Source organism: Pollachius pollachius (genome assembly GCF_949987615.1).
Source record: "Pollachius pollachius genome assembly, chromosome: 12".
Taxonomy (NCBI): domain Eukaryota; kingdom Metazoa; phylum Chordata; class Actinopteri; order Gadiformes; family Gadidae; genus Pollachius; species Pollachius pollachius.
The window spans coordinates 7273407-7293148 of NC_136945.1; the positions used below are offsets into that span (position 1 = coordinate 7273407).

Sequence of the window (19742 nt, forward strand, 5' to 3'; positions counted from 1 at the left end):
CAGGCAGCTAAGTGTCTGTCTATCTCGGGTCTCACTCTCAGCGGTGTAGCGGGCTCCCCAGTGTACTGCGGGTCTTCAGTAACTCTGACTGAAGTTCAGAGGGGTTAGGTAGTATACTCAGGAGAGAGGGAGGAGACGGGAGGAGACGGGAGGGAGGAATGAGGTGGAGGAGGAGGAGGAGAGGGGGGGTTAAGTAGGATTGGAACAGTGGCAGTTTTAAAACAGAACTTTAAATCTCCACCTTACGAGTGACGGAGTGGGGGAGGTGGGGAGATAGGGAGATAGGGAGAGAGAGAGAGGGAGAGAGAGAGAGAGAGCGGGAGAGAGAGAGGGAGAGTGAGGGAGAGAGAGAGAGAGAGAGAGGGAGAGAGAGAGGGAGAGTGAGGGAGAGAGAGAGGGAGAGAGAGAGGGAGAGAGAGAGGGAGAGTGAGGGAGAGAGAGAGAGAGAGAGAAAGACTGAGAGAGTGTGATAGAGAGAGAGTCGAGGACAATGGCGTCACACCCCGTGCCGTTATCTGCGGGTCTTGGAAAAAAGGCGGGAGAAGAAGAGAGGCGGTGGGGGGTAGGGACCGGGGACGGGGGGTCGGAGGGAAATGAAAAAAGCCGCCCTGAGACGGGTATAAACGCGATAACAGCTGTAGGCTGTATAATCAACGCTGCTTTTTGGTGGAAGTATGGTGTCTGTTAGTAGGAGCATGTGAGGTAGGCGTGTGTGTGTGTGTGTGTGTGTGTGTGTGTGTGTGTGTGTGTGTGTGTGTGTGTGTGTGTGTGTGTGTGTGTGTGTGTGTGTGTGTGTGTTTGTGTGTGTGTGTGTGTGTGTGTGTGTTAGCGTGTGTGTTAGTGTGTGTGTGTGTGTGTTAGCGTGTGTGTGTGTGTGTGTGTGTGTGTGTGTGTGTGTGTGTGTGTTAGCGTGTGTGTGTGTGTGTTAGCGTGTGTGTGTGTTAGCATGTGTGTGTGTGTGTGTGTGTGTGTGTGTGTGTGTGTGTGTGTGTGTAGTGGGGAGGAGGCGGTGACGGGGTTTCTAGTTGACCTTCAAATTCCTGAGTTCACTGAAACAGGCCCTGCATCCGTGTCCCAACAACCAATGGGATTGTGTGAGACGAAGGGACAGAGGGATGTATGGATGGATGGCTAGATGGATGGATGAATGGATGAGTGCCTTGCTTAATGGATGAGAGAACGGGCAGATAGAGAACCAGACCAAACAGCAAATGAACAAATAGTCCTCAGAAGCTTATGCTAGATGAGATCTCACGCGAGCGACTATTAGTGTCAGTAATTTCCATGGTTCTGTGGTCTTCAAGGACAATAATGTTGTCAGCCATTTTAAGTCCCCACCCATTGTCAGGAAGATTAATTCCCTTCATGGTCTGTTTCAATTTATCAAGTCAATTCAAATTTGGAGCAAAAAAAAACATCTATTTATCAAGCAATTAACCATTGCTTTGTTAATTAATTGATAAATAAATTAAAAAATAGTTTACACTTCAATTTATTTATTAATCACTTCACTGATTTGTGATCACATTGGTGTTAATAGTGTGTATACACACACACACACACTCACACACACACACACACACAAACACACACACACAAACGCACACGTGCGCACATGCACGCACAAACACACACACACACACACACACACATACACACACACACACACAGACACATGTTATGGAAAGAAAATGACAACATTTGAATGGCAACATAATAATATGGGCTGATAATTATTTTTTGTACAATTGCTGCAGTGAACAGACTTTCTGACATGGATTAAGTTCACAAAACAGATCTCTATTTGTAAGCCACTTGCATTCTGGACACTTGGATTCAAGTGAGCCTACTAGTCCCTTCTCATTTTTCTCTGTATGGACCACTTACCCCTCCTACTGGCCAAGGAGGGGAACACTGTCTTTAGCTTCAGGAGGCTGGCTGAAGAACAAGACACTTCGCTTCAAATAGTTAATAACAAAAAACAGATTCTTATTTTCCTATTTCAATTTTAATTCTTCGCTAGTCTGTTTGTTGGAATACAAAGCGGCCTTTAGACTTTTGGGCCATTCAGGGACAGTTGGAAGACCGTGTCCATTTCTCACGTAACAAAACACTGTGTACCGTTAACGCTTTGTTATTATCATGATTATTTGGCCTACTGAATATATATTTGCCCATGGTCCTCAAAACTAAATGGGAATGTAGATATTTTTAGGTAATATGACTCTCAGAATGCTCACTGAGGCCTAGAAGACGCTAATAATGTGGTAATGAGGCGGAGTTGACCTGAAGGAGCCACGTTAGCCTTGTGGTGATCCTCTGCCCCCCCTCTGGTCCACCTCCTGCTAAATGGGCTTCCCTCCGCAAACTCCTGCTCTCCTCCTCCTCCTCCTTCTCTCACTCTTAGGTGCCTCAAAAAAAAGCCTTATTCAGAGCAAAGTTTGAAAGGGGAGTTGACCGCCTCCACCACCACCTCCACCACCTCCACCACCTCCACCACCACCTTCAGCCACACCTCATCCTTCACCCTCATCTCTCCATATCCTTTCCCCAGAAAAAAATAAAATAAAGGACTTGATCCTTCCGTGCGACGGACGGCTAATGGCGGGGACATTATTCATCTCTCCAGCCAATTTGAGCTTCTTTCTTTGCGGGGGGAAGGAGGGAAACGGGGGGGGGGGGGGGGGGGGGAGAGCACATGAGGGGGTGAGCAGGAGTCAGGGAAGAGTATTAAATATGTAGAAGAAAAGATGGACAAAGGAAAGGCGAAAGAATAAAGACGGGCGGCTAAGTTTGAGAACGGGGGGTGGGGGGTGAAGAGGGGAGGAGGTGATCGACAAGCAGGATGAGGAGGAGACGGAGGAGGAGGAGGAGGAGGAAGAGCAGAGGGAGAGAGTGATGCGTGTTCTGAGGAGGACACAGAGAGTGGTGAGCGCGGGGGGGGGCGGTGGTGAAAGGCGATGTGATGAAGGAGGAGAAAGTGTAACTGTCTAAAGGTTGGATGACAGCTCTCAGTTTTGACCTTTCAAGGGAAAGCCGTGGCATATAGCCGGCTTCATTATAATCCCTTTTTTCTATCCTTTTTACCTACCCAACCATTCAGGCCCAGCACCGCCTACCTACCGGATAAAATATATGGAATTGATTCTAAATCGGATGATAAATGATAGATAATAAATGACGGATAATAAATAATAGATAATGGATACCGTTTGCGTGTGTCAGGTTGTGTGTCGAAAGAGGAAAGTTTCATTTGATTTTGGAACATGACGAAGTGAAATAATACGGCAAGATGCCAAGGGTCCTAAAAATGACCGAACCGACGACGAGGACAAACTTTCAAACCGGAGTACTGATGAGTTATCGCGGTGGAAAAATCAATGTTGTGTCAGCAACACCATCATCACTGGGGAATCTCGTTCGTTTTTTTGATGGCAGGCAATTAGGTCTTGCAGGGGCTATGTCTGCAGCAGCAGTAAAATGCGGTCCAAACCCTTTATCTTGGGGGTAAAAGCCAGTAGTTTTGGTGTGAGTTTCAGCCGGCCCTGTCATGAAGGATGTACCGCGGGTGACCCCGGCCGGAACAGATAATAAAGCAGCCACTGATTGACGGTATCTTAATGGAGCATGGAGGGATCAATACGTAATATCAGCAGGTTTTAATTGAAGGCAACACGCATAAACCTTTAGCAACTTCCCAATGTCACTCAGTGTTCATAAAAGTTTCTTCCACATCCCCTTGGACAAAAAGATATAAATCCATCAAAAAGTCATCTCAATTTTATAGGCTTTCTCCTGCCCCCCTCCCCCCAACACATCGCTTCTTTTATCCCCACCCCTACCCCCCTCATCTCCATTTTGATGTCTGTCTATTAGCAGAGGGTGAGGCCTTTCCTGCTCTCGCATCCAGGGGCTAAATTAGCTCAATCAGCCCCCTTTCACCTCCCCTCCTTGGGCTTCAAGCTGAGTGACACACTGCTCCCCAGGGAGGGAGTGGGGGTCTCATGTACACATGGAGAACAGCGGACTGCATGCACGCTGTGGGAGGAGGAGACATGACAGAGGTGGCAGTGAAGAAGAACAGAGAGTGTGTGTGTGTGTGTGTGTGTGTGTGTGTGTGTGTGTGTGTGTGTGTGTGTGTGTGTGTGTGTGTGTGTGAGTGATGGATGTGTGAGGGGTGTGAGGAAAAGAGAAGCAGTTAAAACGGCACGGGAGGGACAAAGATTGAAAAAGGCGAACGAAAATAGGAAATTTCATTAGTTTTGAATGTAAAAGCAGTGAGCGAGAGAGAGAGAGAGAGAGAGAGAGAGAGAGAGAGAGAGAGAGAGAGACTTGGAGAGATTTGGAGAGAGACCAAGACAGATCTAGAGGATAGATAGAGTGAGAGGAACCCTGCGTTCCCCCTGCTTGTGTAACATAGCCTCTCCCAGACCTGAATGAAGACCCTTGTTCGCTGTTTGTTGTGGAAGACGCCAGATCACCTTCCATGATTATTTTTCTTGTCCTCTTCCTTCTCCTCCTCACTGTATACTTTCCTGGAGCGGGTTAGCCGGGTTAGCGGGAGACAAGGGCCCCCACTCCTGTCACGGCCCTCGACACACACACACACACACACACACACACACACACACACAGACACTATAGTAACCCAGTCCAGCGGCCAAAGTGTATTATGGATCATTATTGTTAATTAATGACAGAACTTCCATTAATTTACCTCAATAACATGTATTCTTGGCTTCATACGGGTTACACCAAACAACCAGCAATTCATGGTGTATTTTAGCCATAGTTTCCGTAGCAGGTATTAAGACATGATCGTTAACAGAACATCAAGCTCATCTGTGGTCAATGGCCACAGATTGACTCATAGTGAACCCCAATGCAGTTCCTGCTTCTGCCCGGTCGGCAATCACACACACACACACACACACACACACACACACACACACATCCCAATGGTAACTGGAATTGCGCCTTCATGTTTGATTTGTTTCAACCTCTCCTCTCTCTCTCCCTCGCTCTCCTCAACAACCACCCAAGTATTCGTAGAAGTGCAAGGCATGCACTTCTGCCGCAGTTAAGTGTGTGTGTATGGGTAGGGGGACGGAGGGAGGCGGGGGTGGGGGGTAGAAGCGGTGGCTATGGGTGTGAGCCATAAGATCTCCTCTCTGGGGCTCTACAGGGATTTATTAGACTGGGGAGTACATTAGCATCATAAAGACCAGGGAGAATGGGCCCGCGGATGGGCTGCAGACTCTCAGCCACACTTACATATCAGCATCAGTGTGTTTCAGTGTGTGTGTGTGTGTGTGTGTGTGTGTGTGTGTGTGTGAGGAATAAGATTACCCTGATTTAAGCTAAGAAAGACTGTTTAAGGGCAGATATGGATCCTAGTGGAGCGGCCCGGGGACTAATACATCAGGCCAGAGGAGGAGAGGCCAACGTGATGGGGAGGAGGAGGATCTGGTGGTGTACAGGCCCTCCACATTTAAAGATGAGGGAGCAGGGATGTGGGGTGTAGCCTTATCAGCACCAGCAAATACCACTCATCCATACTTCTTTAGCAAGGGGATGTTATTTCAATTCATTCATTATTTGGGTGTTACAACGTACATATGAAGCTGAAGATATGAATTCACTAAGCCCTGATGAGATTTCAAATCAATGATTATGTGTGTGTATATGCATGCATGCATGTAGGCTATGTATACAAGCATATGCAGAGGCATGTATGTTACCAGAGGGTACAAACTACCCATTTAAAATATGTGTTAAAGATTGAACGGCAGTATAAAAAAATTATATTTTTCTTAGATGGTAAACTACTGATGTTAAGAGCTCTTGAGTGAGACGAGAGTAAATCTATAATGTATGTATTTAGTCATGGATATATCTATACACCCGTTCTGTGTGTGTCTGCACTATGTTCCTGAACCATTGACAGTATAGATAGGCCTGAGCAGACATAAAATACACACAAATGGATCTTTGATGCCCTCTGATGGTCATGAGTAGAAATTACAACCGTGAAAATGGCTCCATAAAACTGAAAAGGACGGAAGACAATATCAACGCAAGATACAAGAAAGACATATGAAGACGGTGAGTAGATTCTAGTAAAATGTTTTATATACACATACAGTAAAACAAGATTGGCAGTTTCTTTACATTGCGATGCGGGAGAAGTGGAAAGACTGGGGGTTCTGTGGAGGGTTGGCTGACACAACAGCAACAGTCAGGAGTGTGGCTGACAGACAGAAAGGCACGGCCAATAAGGCGGGAGTGTCAGAGAGAGAGAGATAGAGAAAGAAAGAAAGAGTGATATCAGTAGCCAGAGATAGATAGATAGAACGGGGGGAAGACGGTTGAAGCTGTGTCATCTCAAACTTCTTGTTTCAAGTTAATTTGAAGGCAGTCAAGACTGCCTGTCTCCTGGGAAACTTAAGTCAGGAATAGGGCATGATGGGGGATAAAAAAGCTGACCCGCTTCGTTCAGACAAGTGGTGACGCCACAGTGAGATGATTTCTATCCAATCAGGGGATCATTCCTGATCGACATCTTAAGGGTTAAAAATTTTGGAGATAAATAATAATAAAGTCGGTATAAAAAGGACATTATAAATGTGCACATTCTTTGAACAGAGAGCATGCAGTACAGATCTGTCACTTCTCAAGTTGTGTCTGATGGTGGGATTGACAAAAATGTAATCTGGTTACCGGAAATTATCCATTCTTGGCAATATCCATAAATAATCTAGTAACCGGCATTAATCAATTCATGGCAAGAAATTCATAATGGCTGAGAGGCATTTCTGGAATAAAACAAAATAAAAACACAATACATCAAGTGGCATTGTGGCATAAAATACCTGACATAAATCTTATATCATAATTCATGTACAACCAAATACAATATAGTTTCCAGTGCTTTGGGGAGAGAGAGAAAAAAAAACAAGAACTATAATAATACACAACACTTTAAAAGCTTACTTTAATAATAATAATATAATAATAATAAAAACAAAATCAATATATTTCCTTCCTTTTCTTTTCGTCTGAACTGATCATTATAAGCTATTATCAAATCAAAGAGCCTGCTTCTGGCTGATTCCACACAGAGGAGCTCCAGCTCAGGCTGACCATGTTCCACACCCACACTGCAGACTCCAAAAACACAAGGCGTCAGCGGGCCAATGACAACGCTGTGTCCCTGGGCCTCTCCTGTAAGTCTCCCCTGAGAGGGCGGCTCTGTGCACGTGACCGTCCGGAGAGAGAGCGAGACAGATACAGAGACAGGCGCGGGAGACATGTCACATGTTCTGAATTGAACACAGCCTCAAGGCACACTGCTGTGTGTGTGTGTGTGTGTGTGTATGGGAGCGTGTGCATGCTTTCATTTTGTATTGCTGCTCTCTTGCTTTAACAGGGAGCACTATTCCAGTACTAATGCATTCTGGGGGCTGACACTGACATGACACTATGACTCCGTCTACCCACTACCAAGGGAACGTTTGCTACACGCTGCACACTACAAAAAGACAAAGAAGCAACTAGGAGTGTACTTGTGGAAGAATAATATAAAAATAAAATCATTATTGAGAGAGAGAGCATAGGTCACACAAAAGCGATTCTAATTTGTGGAAACAATTTGTATTTACATTAATACTGAAACTTTAAATTCAATCTATTTAGCTTTGTTTGTGTTTATGGGCCGCAAAAAAAGGCACATTTGTGGGCTGAAGCTGTACACAGCTCAATGCCCGAAGGTGTTGAGTCTATCTCTCTGTCTTTTCTATTGAAAAGTCAAGAGACGAAGGAGATTCAACATTAAAGACCGCATCAAGGAGCTGGACACCATGATCCCTAGAACCAATGACCTGTAAACCTGCCGGGGTTACATTTCTTTACACAATATCAGTTTCTCTGTGTGTGTAGAGGTGTTTCTGTGTGTAGAGGTGTGTGTGTGTGTGTGTGTGTAGAGGTGTGTGTGTGTATAGAGGTGTCTGTGTGTGTGTGTGTGTGTGTGTGTATAGAGGTGTGTGTGTGTGTGTGTGTGTGTGTGTGTAGAGAGGTGTGTGTGTGTGTGTGTGTGCGTCTATTTCTATGTGTATGATATACCTGAGTCTATTGTCGCGGTTTCTGCCGGTCCGTATCAGTGTGTTGAACATCATTAGAAGGCATTCGTTTCAAGGCATGAGATTGGACCACATCCAAGGCATTTCTCTCCATGACCAGAGGATGAAATTGCAATGCCTTGGGGCTGAATATCGCCATAGTGTGGGTTTAATATGCAGACTGTGCTTTGAATGGACCGTTGAGAGTGTGTGTGTTTGACTGATTATATAAGATTGTGTGTGTATGCTTGTGTGATCAGGGGAAAACTTTTGGACATTCCTTTGAAATGTAAAAAATGTCAGTGGGTGAACAAATCCTTAGAGTGTGTGTGTGTGTCTGTGCGTGTGTGTGTTAAAAGCTGGAGCTGCACTTCCGCATGTGTGGTCCGCTAAAAATGGTCAGACACTTACCTCAGACCCACCCCCCACCCCAAAACCCTCAATCTTCCTCTATTCAGGGGTCTAGCCACCCCCCACCCCCTCCCCTTACTAAACCACCTAAGATGAATTATGTTTTAAAAATGGACATTTATAGATTAACTTGATCAGGTCAGACCTTAACGTCCTCTCTCTCTAAAGCCAACCTTATCACGCAGCCCCCGACCACTGACACTCCCTTTTACATTCACGTGTATGGCTTCGGAGGTAATGGACAGAAAATAACAACTGTGTGTTATTCTGAGCGCTCTGAATGTCCTTCTGACTGCCGAGCGGCCCCCTAATGAGAAACTATACTGCCGTGATCTATGGGCGCCATTACGGGAACAAGGTCGTATGTAATGCATATCAGCCCCCCCTGGTGTTAACACTAGTAATAACATCTCCGCACACAGAGCTGCTGAGCAATGGCCGACAACGCTAAGGTCAGCCCGAGTTCATGTGTGTTTGTGTGTGTGTGTGTGTGTGTGTGGGGTCGGGTGCGTGCCCACATGTGTGACTATGATCAGTATATCAGTATGTCAGTATGTCCTGCAACCTGTGTGTGTGTGTGTGTGTGTGTGTGTGTGTATGTGCGTGTGTGTCTGTGTGTGAGTGAACCCTCTACAGTATGTCCCCATCCTCTATGCTGAAGCTGGACCGGCGGCTGGAGTCCACCGAGGCTTCGGGGGACATGGCGGACAGCAGGGGGTCTCCGCCGAGCGGGGACAGCGGCTCGTCCATCATCAGGAAGCTCAGGTCGGACCTCCTTCCCTGGGAGCCCAGGTCCCCGAGCACCGCCATGCTGTCGTTGAAGCCCGGTATCCCGTCACACAAGTCCAGCGACTGGGCAAAGTCAAAGGGTTGGGAGCTGCCCACTGCCGAGAACTGGATGGGCGGCTGGTGCTGCTGGGACTGGTGCTGCAGGTGGTGCGGGAGCGGCGGCAGCTGCCTGTTCTGGCCCTGGCCCTGGTTGTGGAGGTGAGCCTGGGCGTGGAGGTGCTGCTGCTGCTGCTGCTGCTGCTGCTGCTGGTGGTGCTGGTGGTGCTGGTGCTGATGTTGAATCTGGTGCTGGCCTTGGCCGTGGGCAAGCTTCTCCTCGGGGTTGGTCTCCTGCTTCACATAGGAGCCCATGAGGTCGGTGGGGTTCAGCGGAGAGGGGGAGTTGTTGGGCAGACCGTGAACACGCGCCTGCATCTCCAATTCCTGGGGGGGGGGGTCGAGTGAGTGAGTGAGTGAGTGAGTGAGTGAGCGAGTGAGTGAGTGAATGCGAGTGAGTGAGTGAGTGAGTGAGTGAGTGGGTGAATGAGTGAGTGAGTGAGTGAGTGAGTGAGTGAGTGAGTGAGTGAGTGAGTGAGTGAGTGAGTGAGTGAGTGAGTGAGTGAGTGAGTGAGTGAGTGAGCGAGCGAGCGAGGAGACAGATGAGTCAACTGTAATGCACCGGTGTACATACATATGTATGTGTGTGTGTGCGTGCGTCCAGCTTACCTGGATGCGGAGCCACAGTTGCTTGTTGGCCACCTCCATCCGTTTGAAGCTGTTCTCCACCTCCCGGGTCCTCTGCACATCCTTCTGCATGCGCTTAATGTAGTCCACCGACGCCCTGAGGATTGTGCCCTTGTTCCAGCGAACATCACTTCACACACACACACACACCCCTAAACATTAGCATCATTGTGGATATAGTATATAGAAACTGATAGTTTTGAAAGAAAAAGCAACCCGGGCGGGCTTACAGGTCATTGGTTTTAGGGATCATGGTGCCCAGCTCCTTGATGCGATCATTAATGTTGAATCTCCTCCGTCTCTCGACTTTTGGTAAGAAAAGAGAGAGAGATAGAGAAAGGGGGGAGGGGGTATGAGAGAAAGAGGGGGACGAGAGATTTAGCGCGTAGAGGGAGGAAAGGTCAAACAACGCTTTCGTCTTTGACACTGCGGCAAACAAGGACACGTTGTTGAAAAGAGAAGCCGGTGTTTAAATGCTGTTGTATTGAAAACAAAGTGTACTCCATAAAATAATAAAAATCGCATGCATTTCACGTAAAGACTGACAGACATTGTACACACATGCACACTCGCACACAGGCAGGTCAGAGGCAATTAAGCTTCAGTGCAAGACCAGCAGAAATTAGCAAGTTAACCATCCACCGAGGTACACTGTGTCAGCTAAATCGACAAAAGACCTTATAAAAAATTGCGGGGAAAAGGGAAGACTGCCCTCTTTATGTAGCCCTTTGTACAATATACATCCCTTTGTAAGGGTTGGTGGGTGAGTGTGTGCGGATTTGCGGTATGCGTGTGTAAGAGCGTGCCCGATTGCTTACATGCCTAACTGTATGGGAGAGTGTGAAGGGACATATGTACACAATGGGCTGTATGTGTTAACGATGGAGTAATTCAGCTAGAAATGCAGACACACAGAGGCAGGCTTAAGATTGTGGATGGAGGGAAACAGGAGGGAACCAATGGGAAAGAGTAGAGAGCGTTCACTCACTTAGGTTGTGGTTGTCTTTTTTCTGTCTCTCCTTGGCCATCACACGGGCTTCTGTGTCTTGACAAGAACAAAAAACATCAACAAACAGTGCCCAAACACACACACACACACATGTACAACCACTGTTGTCCTGCACCTCTTAGCCAGGAAAACTTTCCTTTTGTTTCATTGTTTTCAGTCCATGCATTGTTTTCAGTCAATCTGACTTCTGTTCAATCCTTCTCACTAACATGTTTTATTCATTAATCAGATGCCTTTATCAAAAGCAACTCACAAGGTAATTTATCAATTTGTAACTCTAACCCTGACATTTCTGAAGTTACAGTATTATGAGTAGTTCATCTAGTAGTAGTAGGCATACGTTACCGGTTAGCTCTCTTTTGACAGCTAGGTTGGCTGGGCAGGAGTTACTGGTCATTGCAATTGCTGGCCCGGTCATCCCAGGACCTGAGTACACATCCAAGTGACTGGTGGACAGTGGTAGCTGTGACACACACACACACACACACACACACACACACACACACACACAATGATTCATTCATATGATTCATGTTTAGATATGATGATTAACTAGTGCATTTCCTGCAGAAAATGCGGTGAGTGCTGTAGTACAAAGTAGGTTGGAAATATTTTTTAATAAAGCCACATAGATTAAGACATAAAGAAACTTTAAATGACTTAAATCAAGTGAAGGGATTGTGTGTGTGTGTGTGTGTGTGTGTGTGTGTGTGTGTGTGTGTGTGTGTGTGTCTTTAAGAGAATAGCGAGCCGGTGCGTGATTAAAAGTAGCCCAATAGAGCAGGACAAACAGGCCAATCTGGCAACACTGCCTGAACTTCCTCCAGTAGCGCTGAGATCGTTTATTGGCCTGTGGCATGTGCCACCACGACCATGGCATATGCCGTTCAGGAACGGCATATGCCGTTCAGGAAAGGTAACTGCCGTTCAGGTGGAACAGCACATGCCGTTCAGGAACGGTAACTGCCGTTCTGGAACGGTAAGTGCTGTTCAGGTGGAACAGCATATGCCGCTCAGGAACGGTAACTGCAGTTCAGGTGGAACGGCATATGCCATTCAGGAGACAAAACGCAGAAGTTTTACAGGATACCATCAACTCGCACCCCATTTAAGGCAAACAGGAGACGTCTTAGGTTACAAGCTATCAGAAGAAGCAATTGGAATGAGCAGATGATTAAAGGCTAGGCTTACTACTTGTCACCGGAGCAAGTCCGGCGGTTTAAAAAGCATCTGTCATTTCAAAAGCAACAAACAGATCGCACATATCCTAACAACAGAACGGACAAGAGAAACGTATAAATCCCTTTATTTACGGCATTATGTTGTGATATAATGTCAATAAAGACCAAATATATATATATAGCTTTACATTTACGGCAATACGGAGGAGGCGGGGCGTGCTGGTATCATGTACCATTGTTGGGAACGGCAGTTACCGTTCCTGAACGGCATATGCCAAGGTATGTCAGTGGTCGCGGTGGCACATGCCACAGGCCAATTAATGATCTCGGCGTCTCTCACTTCCTCTAAAAGTAACCCAATCCAGGGGGGAAAACCGCCCAAACACAACACTGCTACAAGCGTCAACGTAAAACAATGAGACAAACTGAAAACGAAGCTGGTATGAAACTAAAACTGTGATTCTGAATAAAGTTTAAATAATATCGAAATTTGGTTTAGATATTATTGAAGATACAAGTGTGTAGATTTGTTAAATGGTTTGAACGAAGGTAAACGGTTTAAAAATGATTGAGTTACTTACGAATGTCTTAAGGAGTAAGAGTGTCAGAATGGGCAGACGTCTTCAATGAAAACAGCTGAAAACGAAGCCGGTATGAAACTAAAACTGTGATTCTGAAGAAAGTATAAATGATATCGAAATTCCGTTGAGATATTATTGAAGATACAAGTGTCTAAGTTTGTTAAATGGTTTGAACGCAGATAAACGGTTGAACATTTATTTAGTTACGTCTTAATGGGAGCTCCGCCGTCCTCCCATTGACACCCATGTTAAATAAAAGTTTTTTAAAAGTAGAATAACTTAAGAAGTATAAAATATTTTAAAAATTTAGAAAAAAGCGTGTGATTCCAAGCTATTCTGAACATTTTAAAATTTGAATGGAGTCTCTAGGTGGAAAATTGAGGAAGGAGATAGGTCACAAAGTTTGCAGAGAAAAATAAAGAGGAAAGAAAGAAAGAATAAAACTTATGAACTTATGAATAGTTGAGCGCTGCATGCAGCACTCACCTAATTATAGATGTTTAGACATATCACAAATCAAGACATCTAACTCTCCTGAGAGGCCCACTGTCACAAAGCTAGCAGCATAAGACAAGCCTGATGAAATCAACATTTACACTCAATATACACACTTTGACCCATTTAGAGTCGACACCAAACCCCCAATTGAAGTGTGTAACTAAATGCTGCATTACATTGTCAGTTTTATTCCTCTCCGACCCCAGGAGAGTGAATGTCCCCTCGGGAACCAGTGTCCCATTGATTGCCACAACCATGGAACAGTTTCAGTTCATTAAACGCAATGGACTCAAACTCCAGCGTTAAAACCAAGCCATCTCTTTTAAAAGATGGATGTTTCCCCTTTCTTAGGAGGACTCCTTTATTGCTTGGTAGCCTGCCTCACCCCGGTCAAGCAGCCTTATAAAATGATTGTTGCCGTATAGTGCTGCCCTGTAAAAGTGCTGATAGCGGGAGATAATGCAGTAACATCACACCTGAAAAACGCCTGCCAAACACACAGCAATGATTGACTATCACCCCATTGATCTTATCGCTGGCTCACCTCGCTCTCTCTTTATGGCCCAATTCTCCAGGCACTTCAACTGCTCTAGAACGGGCTTTCAAAGAGGAATTGCATAACAATTGCGATGAATTAGTATTTTGACACCCATCAAAAAGGAGTGCTCATTTGGAGGCAACTTTATTCGAAAGTATAGCATTTCCTACGGAGAGACATTTGAGGCGTATGCATACTTACCAGCATAGTTTGGATTGGTTAACACACTGGTGGCAACTGTGACTTTTTACTACTGGGGCTATACTGATAGAGAACTTATCACCAGGAAAGAGATTAACCGCATTACGTTCGCTTCTGTGCTATTAGCAAGATCAAACAAGCTCCAATGACATAGACACACATGGCTAGACAGATAAGCTACTGTATGCTAAGCTCTCGTTAACATCTACATCTAAAGAAATTAAATGAGATTAATAAAATATGTCACTGATTAGAAGGAAATTACATTATTGACGTTGTGCGGAATCTCCTTTAGATTCTATCAAAGGTCTTCCCAACCCCCAGATCTGATTATATCTGCCATCCCCCTCAACTGCACGACCACAATGTCTTCTTCTCTTCACCTCTTGAGTGCCCGTCCCTCTTTGCCCTCCCCCCTTGTCTTTCCTGTTCACCCTTACCCTCCTTGTTAACTCCTAACCTGATGTCCAGCACCCCCCTTCCCATCACCACAGCCTGACCCATGTCCTGTGCCCCTCTTCTTGTTCCACACCCCCAGCCTGGGTTGTGCTGTCCCACCCTGTCGATTACACCTCTCCGAACACAACATGGCCGCCGCCAAGTCAAAGCAACTCGCTGCCCTAACCAGGACTGCCCAGGCACAATTGCACATACTCAAGTTTTACACACATAAGTAGGCAGTAGTAGCGAGAGGGAATCGGGTTGTGACTGGTATTCACTCAGCCGTGTTCCCGCAGCTCTCACTAAACTGGCAGATTCCACAGATTCCATGGAGTTTTCCCCCTTTAATCTCTGCAGCATTAAGTATGTAAATGTCATTCGCAGGGGCCGAACAGCTCGTTGGGAATAAATGGAACTCTGGTCTCTGGTACAGGCTTATTCACAGCCTCACCCGCTATACAGGGCACAGACATGCTACCTTGCTTTGTTCATGTCGATGTAAAAATTAAGGCAGCTATTCCTTCTTCCAAGAAGGAATAGCTGCCTTAATTTTTGGCAGATTTTTTTGGACCAAACTCAATCTGGTCCACAAAATCAATAGCCTAATCTGAGCAATCCTTTTGAAAGACCATAACAAACACATAAATAGAGCGAAGGAGAGAGAGAGCAACACACACACAAAAAAGACACTAAATCAATCAAATGATTCGGTGAGTGAAACTACAGATAAAACTCCTAGCAAGCCACCACATCTCAAACGATCACACTGATACAGAAGCAAGGCCGAGACCAGGCCCAGTGTCCCAGGCCCTGATCCAAACAGCACGGCCCCCCCCTCTGTGGTACTGCCAACACAACATTCGCCTTCGCGCGTGGACAGAACCACAGCATAACAAATATTAGAATTACACAAATTCGAACAAACGCAACCAAGCCCCCATAACACCTACCTTCCAGGTTGCTAGTGGAAGATCTACAGTGAAGCTGGAGCAGCCAGCCGCCAGCCCAGGATCCCAGCTCTAACCCAGCAGCTCCTGCCTGCCTGAGGGCGGAGGCTAATGCAATAATCAGAGACCTGATGTTGGGAGTTAGAGCTGAGCTGCTGGCCCGGCTCTGCACCGGCCATCAGCATGGCCCTCATTCCACACCAACACACTGAGTACACCTCTCACCGCACAACGAAAAACGACACGCATATTTGCCTAACAGAAGAAGAAAAAAAAAAAACATGCATGCGTGTGACACACATTCACACCCATGTGTTGAGGCTGTGACACACACACACACACACACACACACACACACACACACACACACACACACACACACACACACACACAGCTAGGACTATCTTACCAGCTGAATCTGTTCTCTGTCAAAGACCTCCACAACGGCATAGGTCTTACTCATCTCCTTCATCCCTCAGTCCTTCCTGTACCGGGCCACTCTGCGCTCTCCCTTTGTGTTGCTCCTCTCCTGAGGGACTGACATCGACAGCGCCAGCACCGTCCCTCTTCTAACCTCTGCTCTCCGCCAAACAAGAGTGAACTTTCCCCTTATCTGGACTTTCAGCCTGCTTTTTTTCATCCTTCAGCTCCCCCCCCCCCCCCCCCCCCACACTGCCCTCCTCCTGCCTTCACTGCCCAGCCCCCTCCCTCCCTCCCTCCCTCCCTCCCTCAACCCCTCTGTGAAAATGTCGTAAACAAGGTTAACTCTAACTAACAGCGGCTTAATTGTTAATTTTCTGTGCTCCTCGACTCAAAGGCCCATCACTGTATGGCCTTCGATCTCGCTGACCTGCTCACCGCATAGGATTCGCCTGCTTTAGTGTTGGAATGTCTCAGCTCCTACATGCCTAAATAAATTACACAGTACTATTTGTGTGTTCATTCGAAGAGTGTGTGTGCGTTCTGTATGTGTGCGTTCTGTGTGTACTGTGTTTGAGTGTGCGTGTCCGTGAGCGTGTGTGTGGACTTACACGTGTGTATGCAATTACACACGTGTAAAAACACACAGAGATGGGAATTCAGATCACAGACACGCGACAGTCCGAGGTCAACCAAGCCCTAGTCTCACAAATCAGACTTTAGATCAACATCTAAAGTCTGGTGGCAGACAAGCTCAAATCTGGAGGAACTGAGCATTTCACTTTCTTTCGCTTCTAATTTGTTCCAACAAATCATGTTGCTGGAGATAGCTGGGATCCAAACTGGAAATGAACATGACCGGCGGTATAACATCAGATGTGATGCGGCTGACCATTACTCTGCTTAAGCCTGATAACTCAAACTTCAGCAGCGTGCTCCCATTGTCATGTCACTTCTCATACAACTGCAAATTCGGACAGCAACGGTTAACTCTTCCCATAGCCGCTGGGAACACGAAGGCCGCGTTCCATCTATGAGACAGATCATGAGGAAATATGGACTTACTGTGTTAGGCATCTGGATTGGGTCAATATACGCCTGAATGTCATCGTAGCTGGACTGCATGCTGATGATGTCATCGATGACCTCATCCATCTATTAAAAGAATATATAGGAAAACATAAGACAGAGGAAATTGTCCCAGATGTGGCGGTCATGCTTATGAGCCTCTGCTGTGTCCAGCTCTTGCTCAGCATAGTGTCTGCATCATGTGATGGACTCCAAACACTGAACTTAACCAGCACAAAATGTTTTTTGTGTGAAACAACAAAAAACTATGTTGTTTTGCATATGTTGTTTCTCACATATGCATGTGAGAAACAACATGCATATTATAGCAAATCCTTATGATTCAGTGCTATGATATTATCTTGCAGAGAGATAGTGGGAGGCATCATGCAGTGAGCCGCAGCAGGGTCAAAGTCTGTCCATTTCCAAGGGTCAACTTGTCCCGTTCCCTTGTTAAGTTGTAATTACAGCTGTAAGGCAATGATGGGGCATTTAAATGGCAATGATAATCAGAGTCCGTTCATACATTAATCTGAGGTTTGGCAAGGGCACAGCTTATGTGCACATATTGATGCAACAACAAAAATGCATTTCACCAACAAGTTGTTTACACACAAACACACACATATAGATATATTTAAACGTGTGTTAAGGAACGTTAGCCGTTGGATTGGGTGTGTGAGTATACTCTGTGTTTGAAAGTATACTCTGTGTGTGCGAGTATACTCAATGTGTGCATCTGCGTGTGCATGTGTTTCACGTGCGTGCCTCGTTTTCGTGGCTGGAGCCGATGTTGAGCATGGCCATGGGGCTGTTGGGGGCGCTGCACCCGGACATGAGCTGCTCGGTGCGCATGCATGGGGAGTGCAGGGGTGGAGGCGCTGAGGCGGACCCGCCCGGGGGAACCAAGGAGGGGGGTGGGGAGGGCTGCACCACCCCTGCCACCGCATGGACCGTCTTTGGGAGGGCAGGGAGGAGAGAGAGAGAGAGAGAGATCAAGTGTGAATGGTGTGCAGGTACGAAGTAGATGCATAGTTAGAGTGGTTGGTCATCTCTGACTGCACCGACCATGAATAGCTTTTTGCATCGCCTAGTCTACCTTCCTGGTTTGAATTGATTCAGGCTTTGAAAACAAACAGACTTGTGAGCCGAATTAAGGCCGCTAACACGCTTGCACGGGCTATTGTTTGGCTGTCCAAAGTTGCCGACAAAACGATCAAGGAAAACGCGGGCAAACCGAGACAGACTGTAGACAGCCGATGGGAAAGAAGAAGCTTTGGGCTCGGCTCCAGAGCTTAGAAAGCACAATTCAAGATTTAAAAAGTTAAGCTATGACATCTTCCCTTTGGCAGAATTGAACGCCAGAATATATTTGGTATATATTAGGTAGGAATATGAAAATGGGCACATTTCGCCTTCACCTTAACAATTTTATATAGCAAGTCGCTGGGGAATAATTATCAAAGATAAGTATAACAATTAAATGTTTTATAATTAATGGCTCAGCGTTTTGAAAAAACGATTGGAGGAAATTGCACAGCTGGTAGTAAAGAGAATACTCAAACTGTTTACAAGGTCAAAAATCAAACCAATAAAGAACAGGCCAGACAAACTGAGCTGACAGAAGCGTACTTCCATATAAATACAGAAAGGCAGCCAGACCGGAAGAACTGCTACTTTGGCTGATGTACCTGTTTGGTGGCGAAGGTGGTAGACAGATACTCCTTCACCTGCTGCCTCTGGGACTGGCGGAGGTGGTAGTCTGTCGGGTTCTCAAGGTGGGTCTGGACCTGCACGCACACACAAAAAGATTACCCACCAAATATATGTACGTAACTACACGGACACAAACTAATCTAATTATTTGTTCCCCTCTAAGCTCCAGTTGACCACTACTTCACTGGTTGTAAATGGCTTTCAGGCCATTCATCACTGGTGAACCTCTTAAACTCTTTGGCTCATACCTGTGGTTCCCTCCCATAGCACCAGCTGACCAGAGCTGGAAGGCCCAGGCTAACTCCTCTATAGCAGCAGTATGAGTATAGCCTTGGGCTGCTGGCCTAATTCTTTCACATCAAAGGTCCAGTCTACTCCTTACTACCACTATACATACCAACCCCCCGAGCCACAGTCTGTTGCGCCACACAGACCAGGATTATGGTAAATCAACCAGAAACATTTCACTCAAACAATTGCTCAGTTGGCGCCCACTGGGTGCACATGAGTTAACAAGTGCAAGCACGTGTGTGTGTGTGTTTGTGTGCATGTGTGTATGTGCGTGTCATGTGTTTTGACATTTTAATACTGATTTGCCTATGTCTCATGATCTGGCAGAGGAGCCGAACAGGCGACATGCGGAGAGTCAAAAAGTGAACCGATAAATACGATTTGCGTTAAAAACCTCACAGGAAAACAGTGACAGGAACGGAAACAGAGCCGGTCTACACATCCCAACATGAACCATCATCCACGCACACGTAGTTACACAGTTTGACTTGAATTATACCCCAAATGGACAACTATTTACTTCCGTAGACGTAGGTCATATGCATGAATGGATGCTGTGAATGAGTTTGATTGTGTTTCAGTACAACCCTTACAGTAAAAGAATTAGGAAAAAACAACCCGCACCCAAGATAAGGACAGACACACACACACACACACACACACACGCGCGCAGTGGCATCACTGGAATCTGGCTAAATGTCACTTGGAGCGCACTATCTGTCCCCTGACTGACAAGGCGTTATCTCCCCTCAGCCCGGGTCTGTCCTCTCTCCAGACAAGTCAGACCGGCCCCAACCGCCAGCCCCAGCTC

The 19742-nt window shown here is 46.2% G+C and overlaps 1 protein-coding gene across 3 annotated transcripts in view; it reads right to left on the reverse strand.

Moving 5' to 3' along the window:
- Positions 1 to 8605: 8605 nt before the first annotated feature.
- The window catches only part of tfeb (transcription factor EB), a 25619-nt gene continuing 14482 nt past the window's right edge, over positions 8606 to 19742 (reverse strand). For 2 of the 3 annotated variants that reach the window (XM_079747931.1, XM_079747932.1), the window contains exons 4-11: positions 18616 to 18714; positions 17693 to 17881; positions 16922 to 17011; positions 11395 to 11512; positions 11029 to 11085; positions 10271 to 10346; positions 10023 to 10170; positions 8606 to 9740 (exon numbers count right to left, since the gene is read on the reverse strand). In XM_079747931.1, the coding sequence (XP_079604057.1) occupies positions 9159 to 9740; positions 10023 to 10170; positions 10271 to 10346; positions 11029 to 11085; positions 11395 to 11512; positions 16922 to 17011; positions 17693 to 17881; positions 18616 to 18714 (1359 nt within the window). In that variant the 3' untranslated portion in view covers positions 8606 to 9158. The remainder of the gene's footprint in view (positions 9741 to 10022; positions 10171 to 10270; positions 10347 to 11028; positions 11086 to 11394; positions 11513 to 16921; positions 17012 to 17692; positions 17882 to 18615; positions 18715 to 19742) is intronic. The other variant, XM_079747933.1, reaches the window with a different exon arrangement.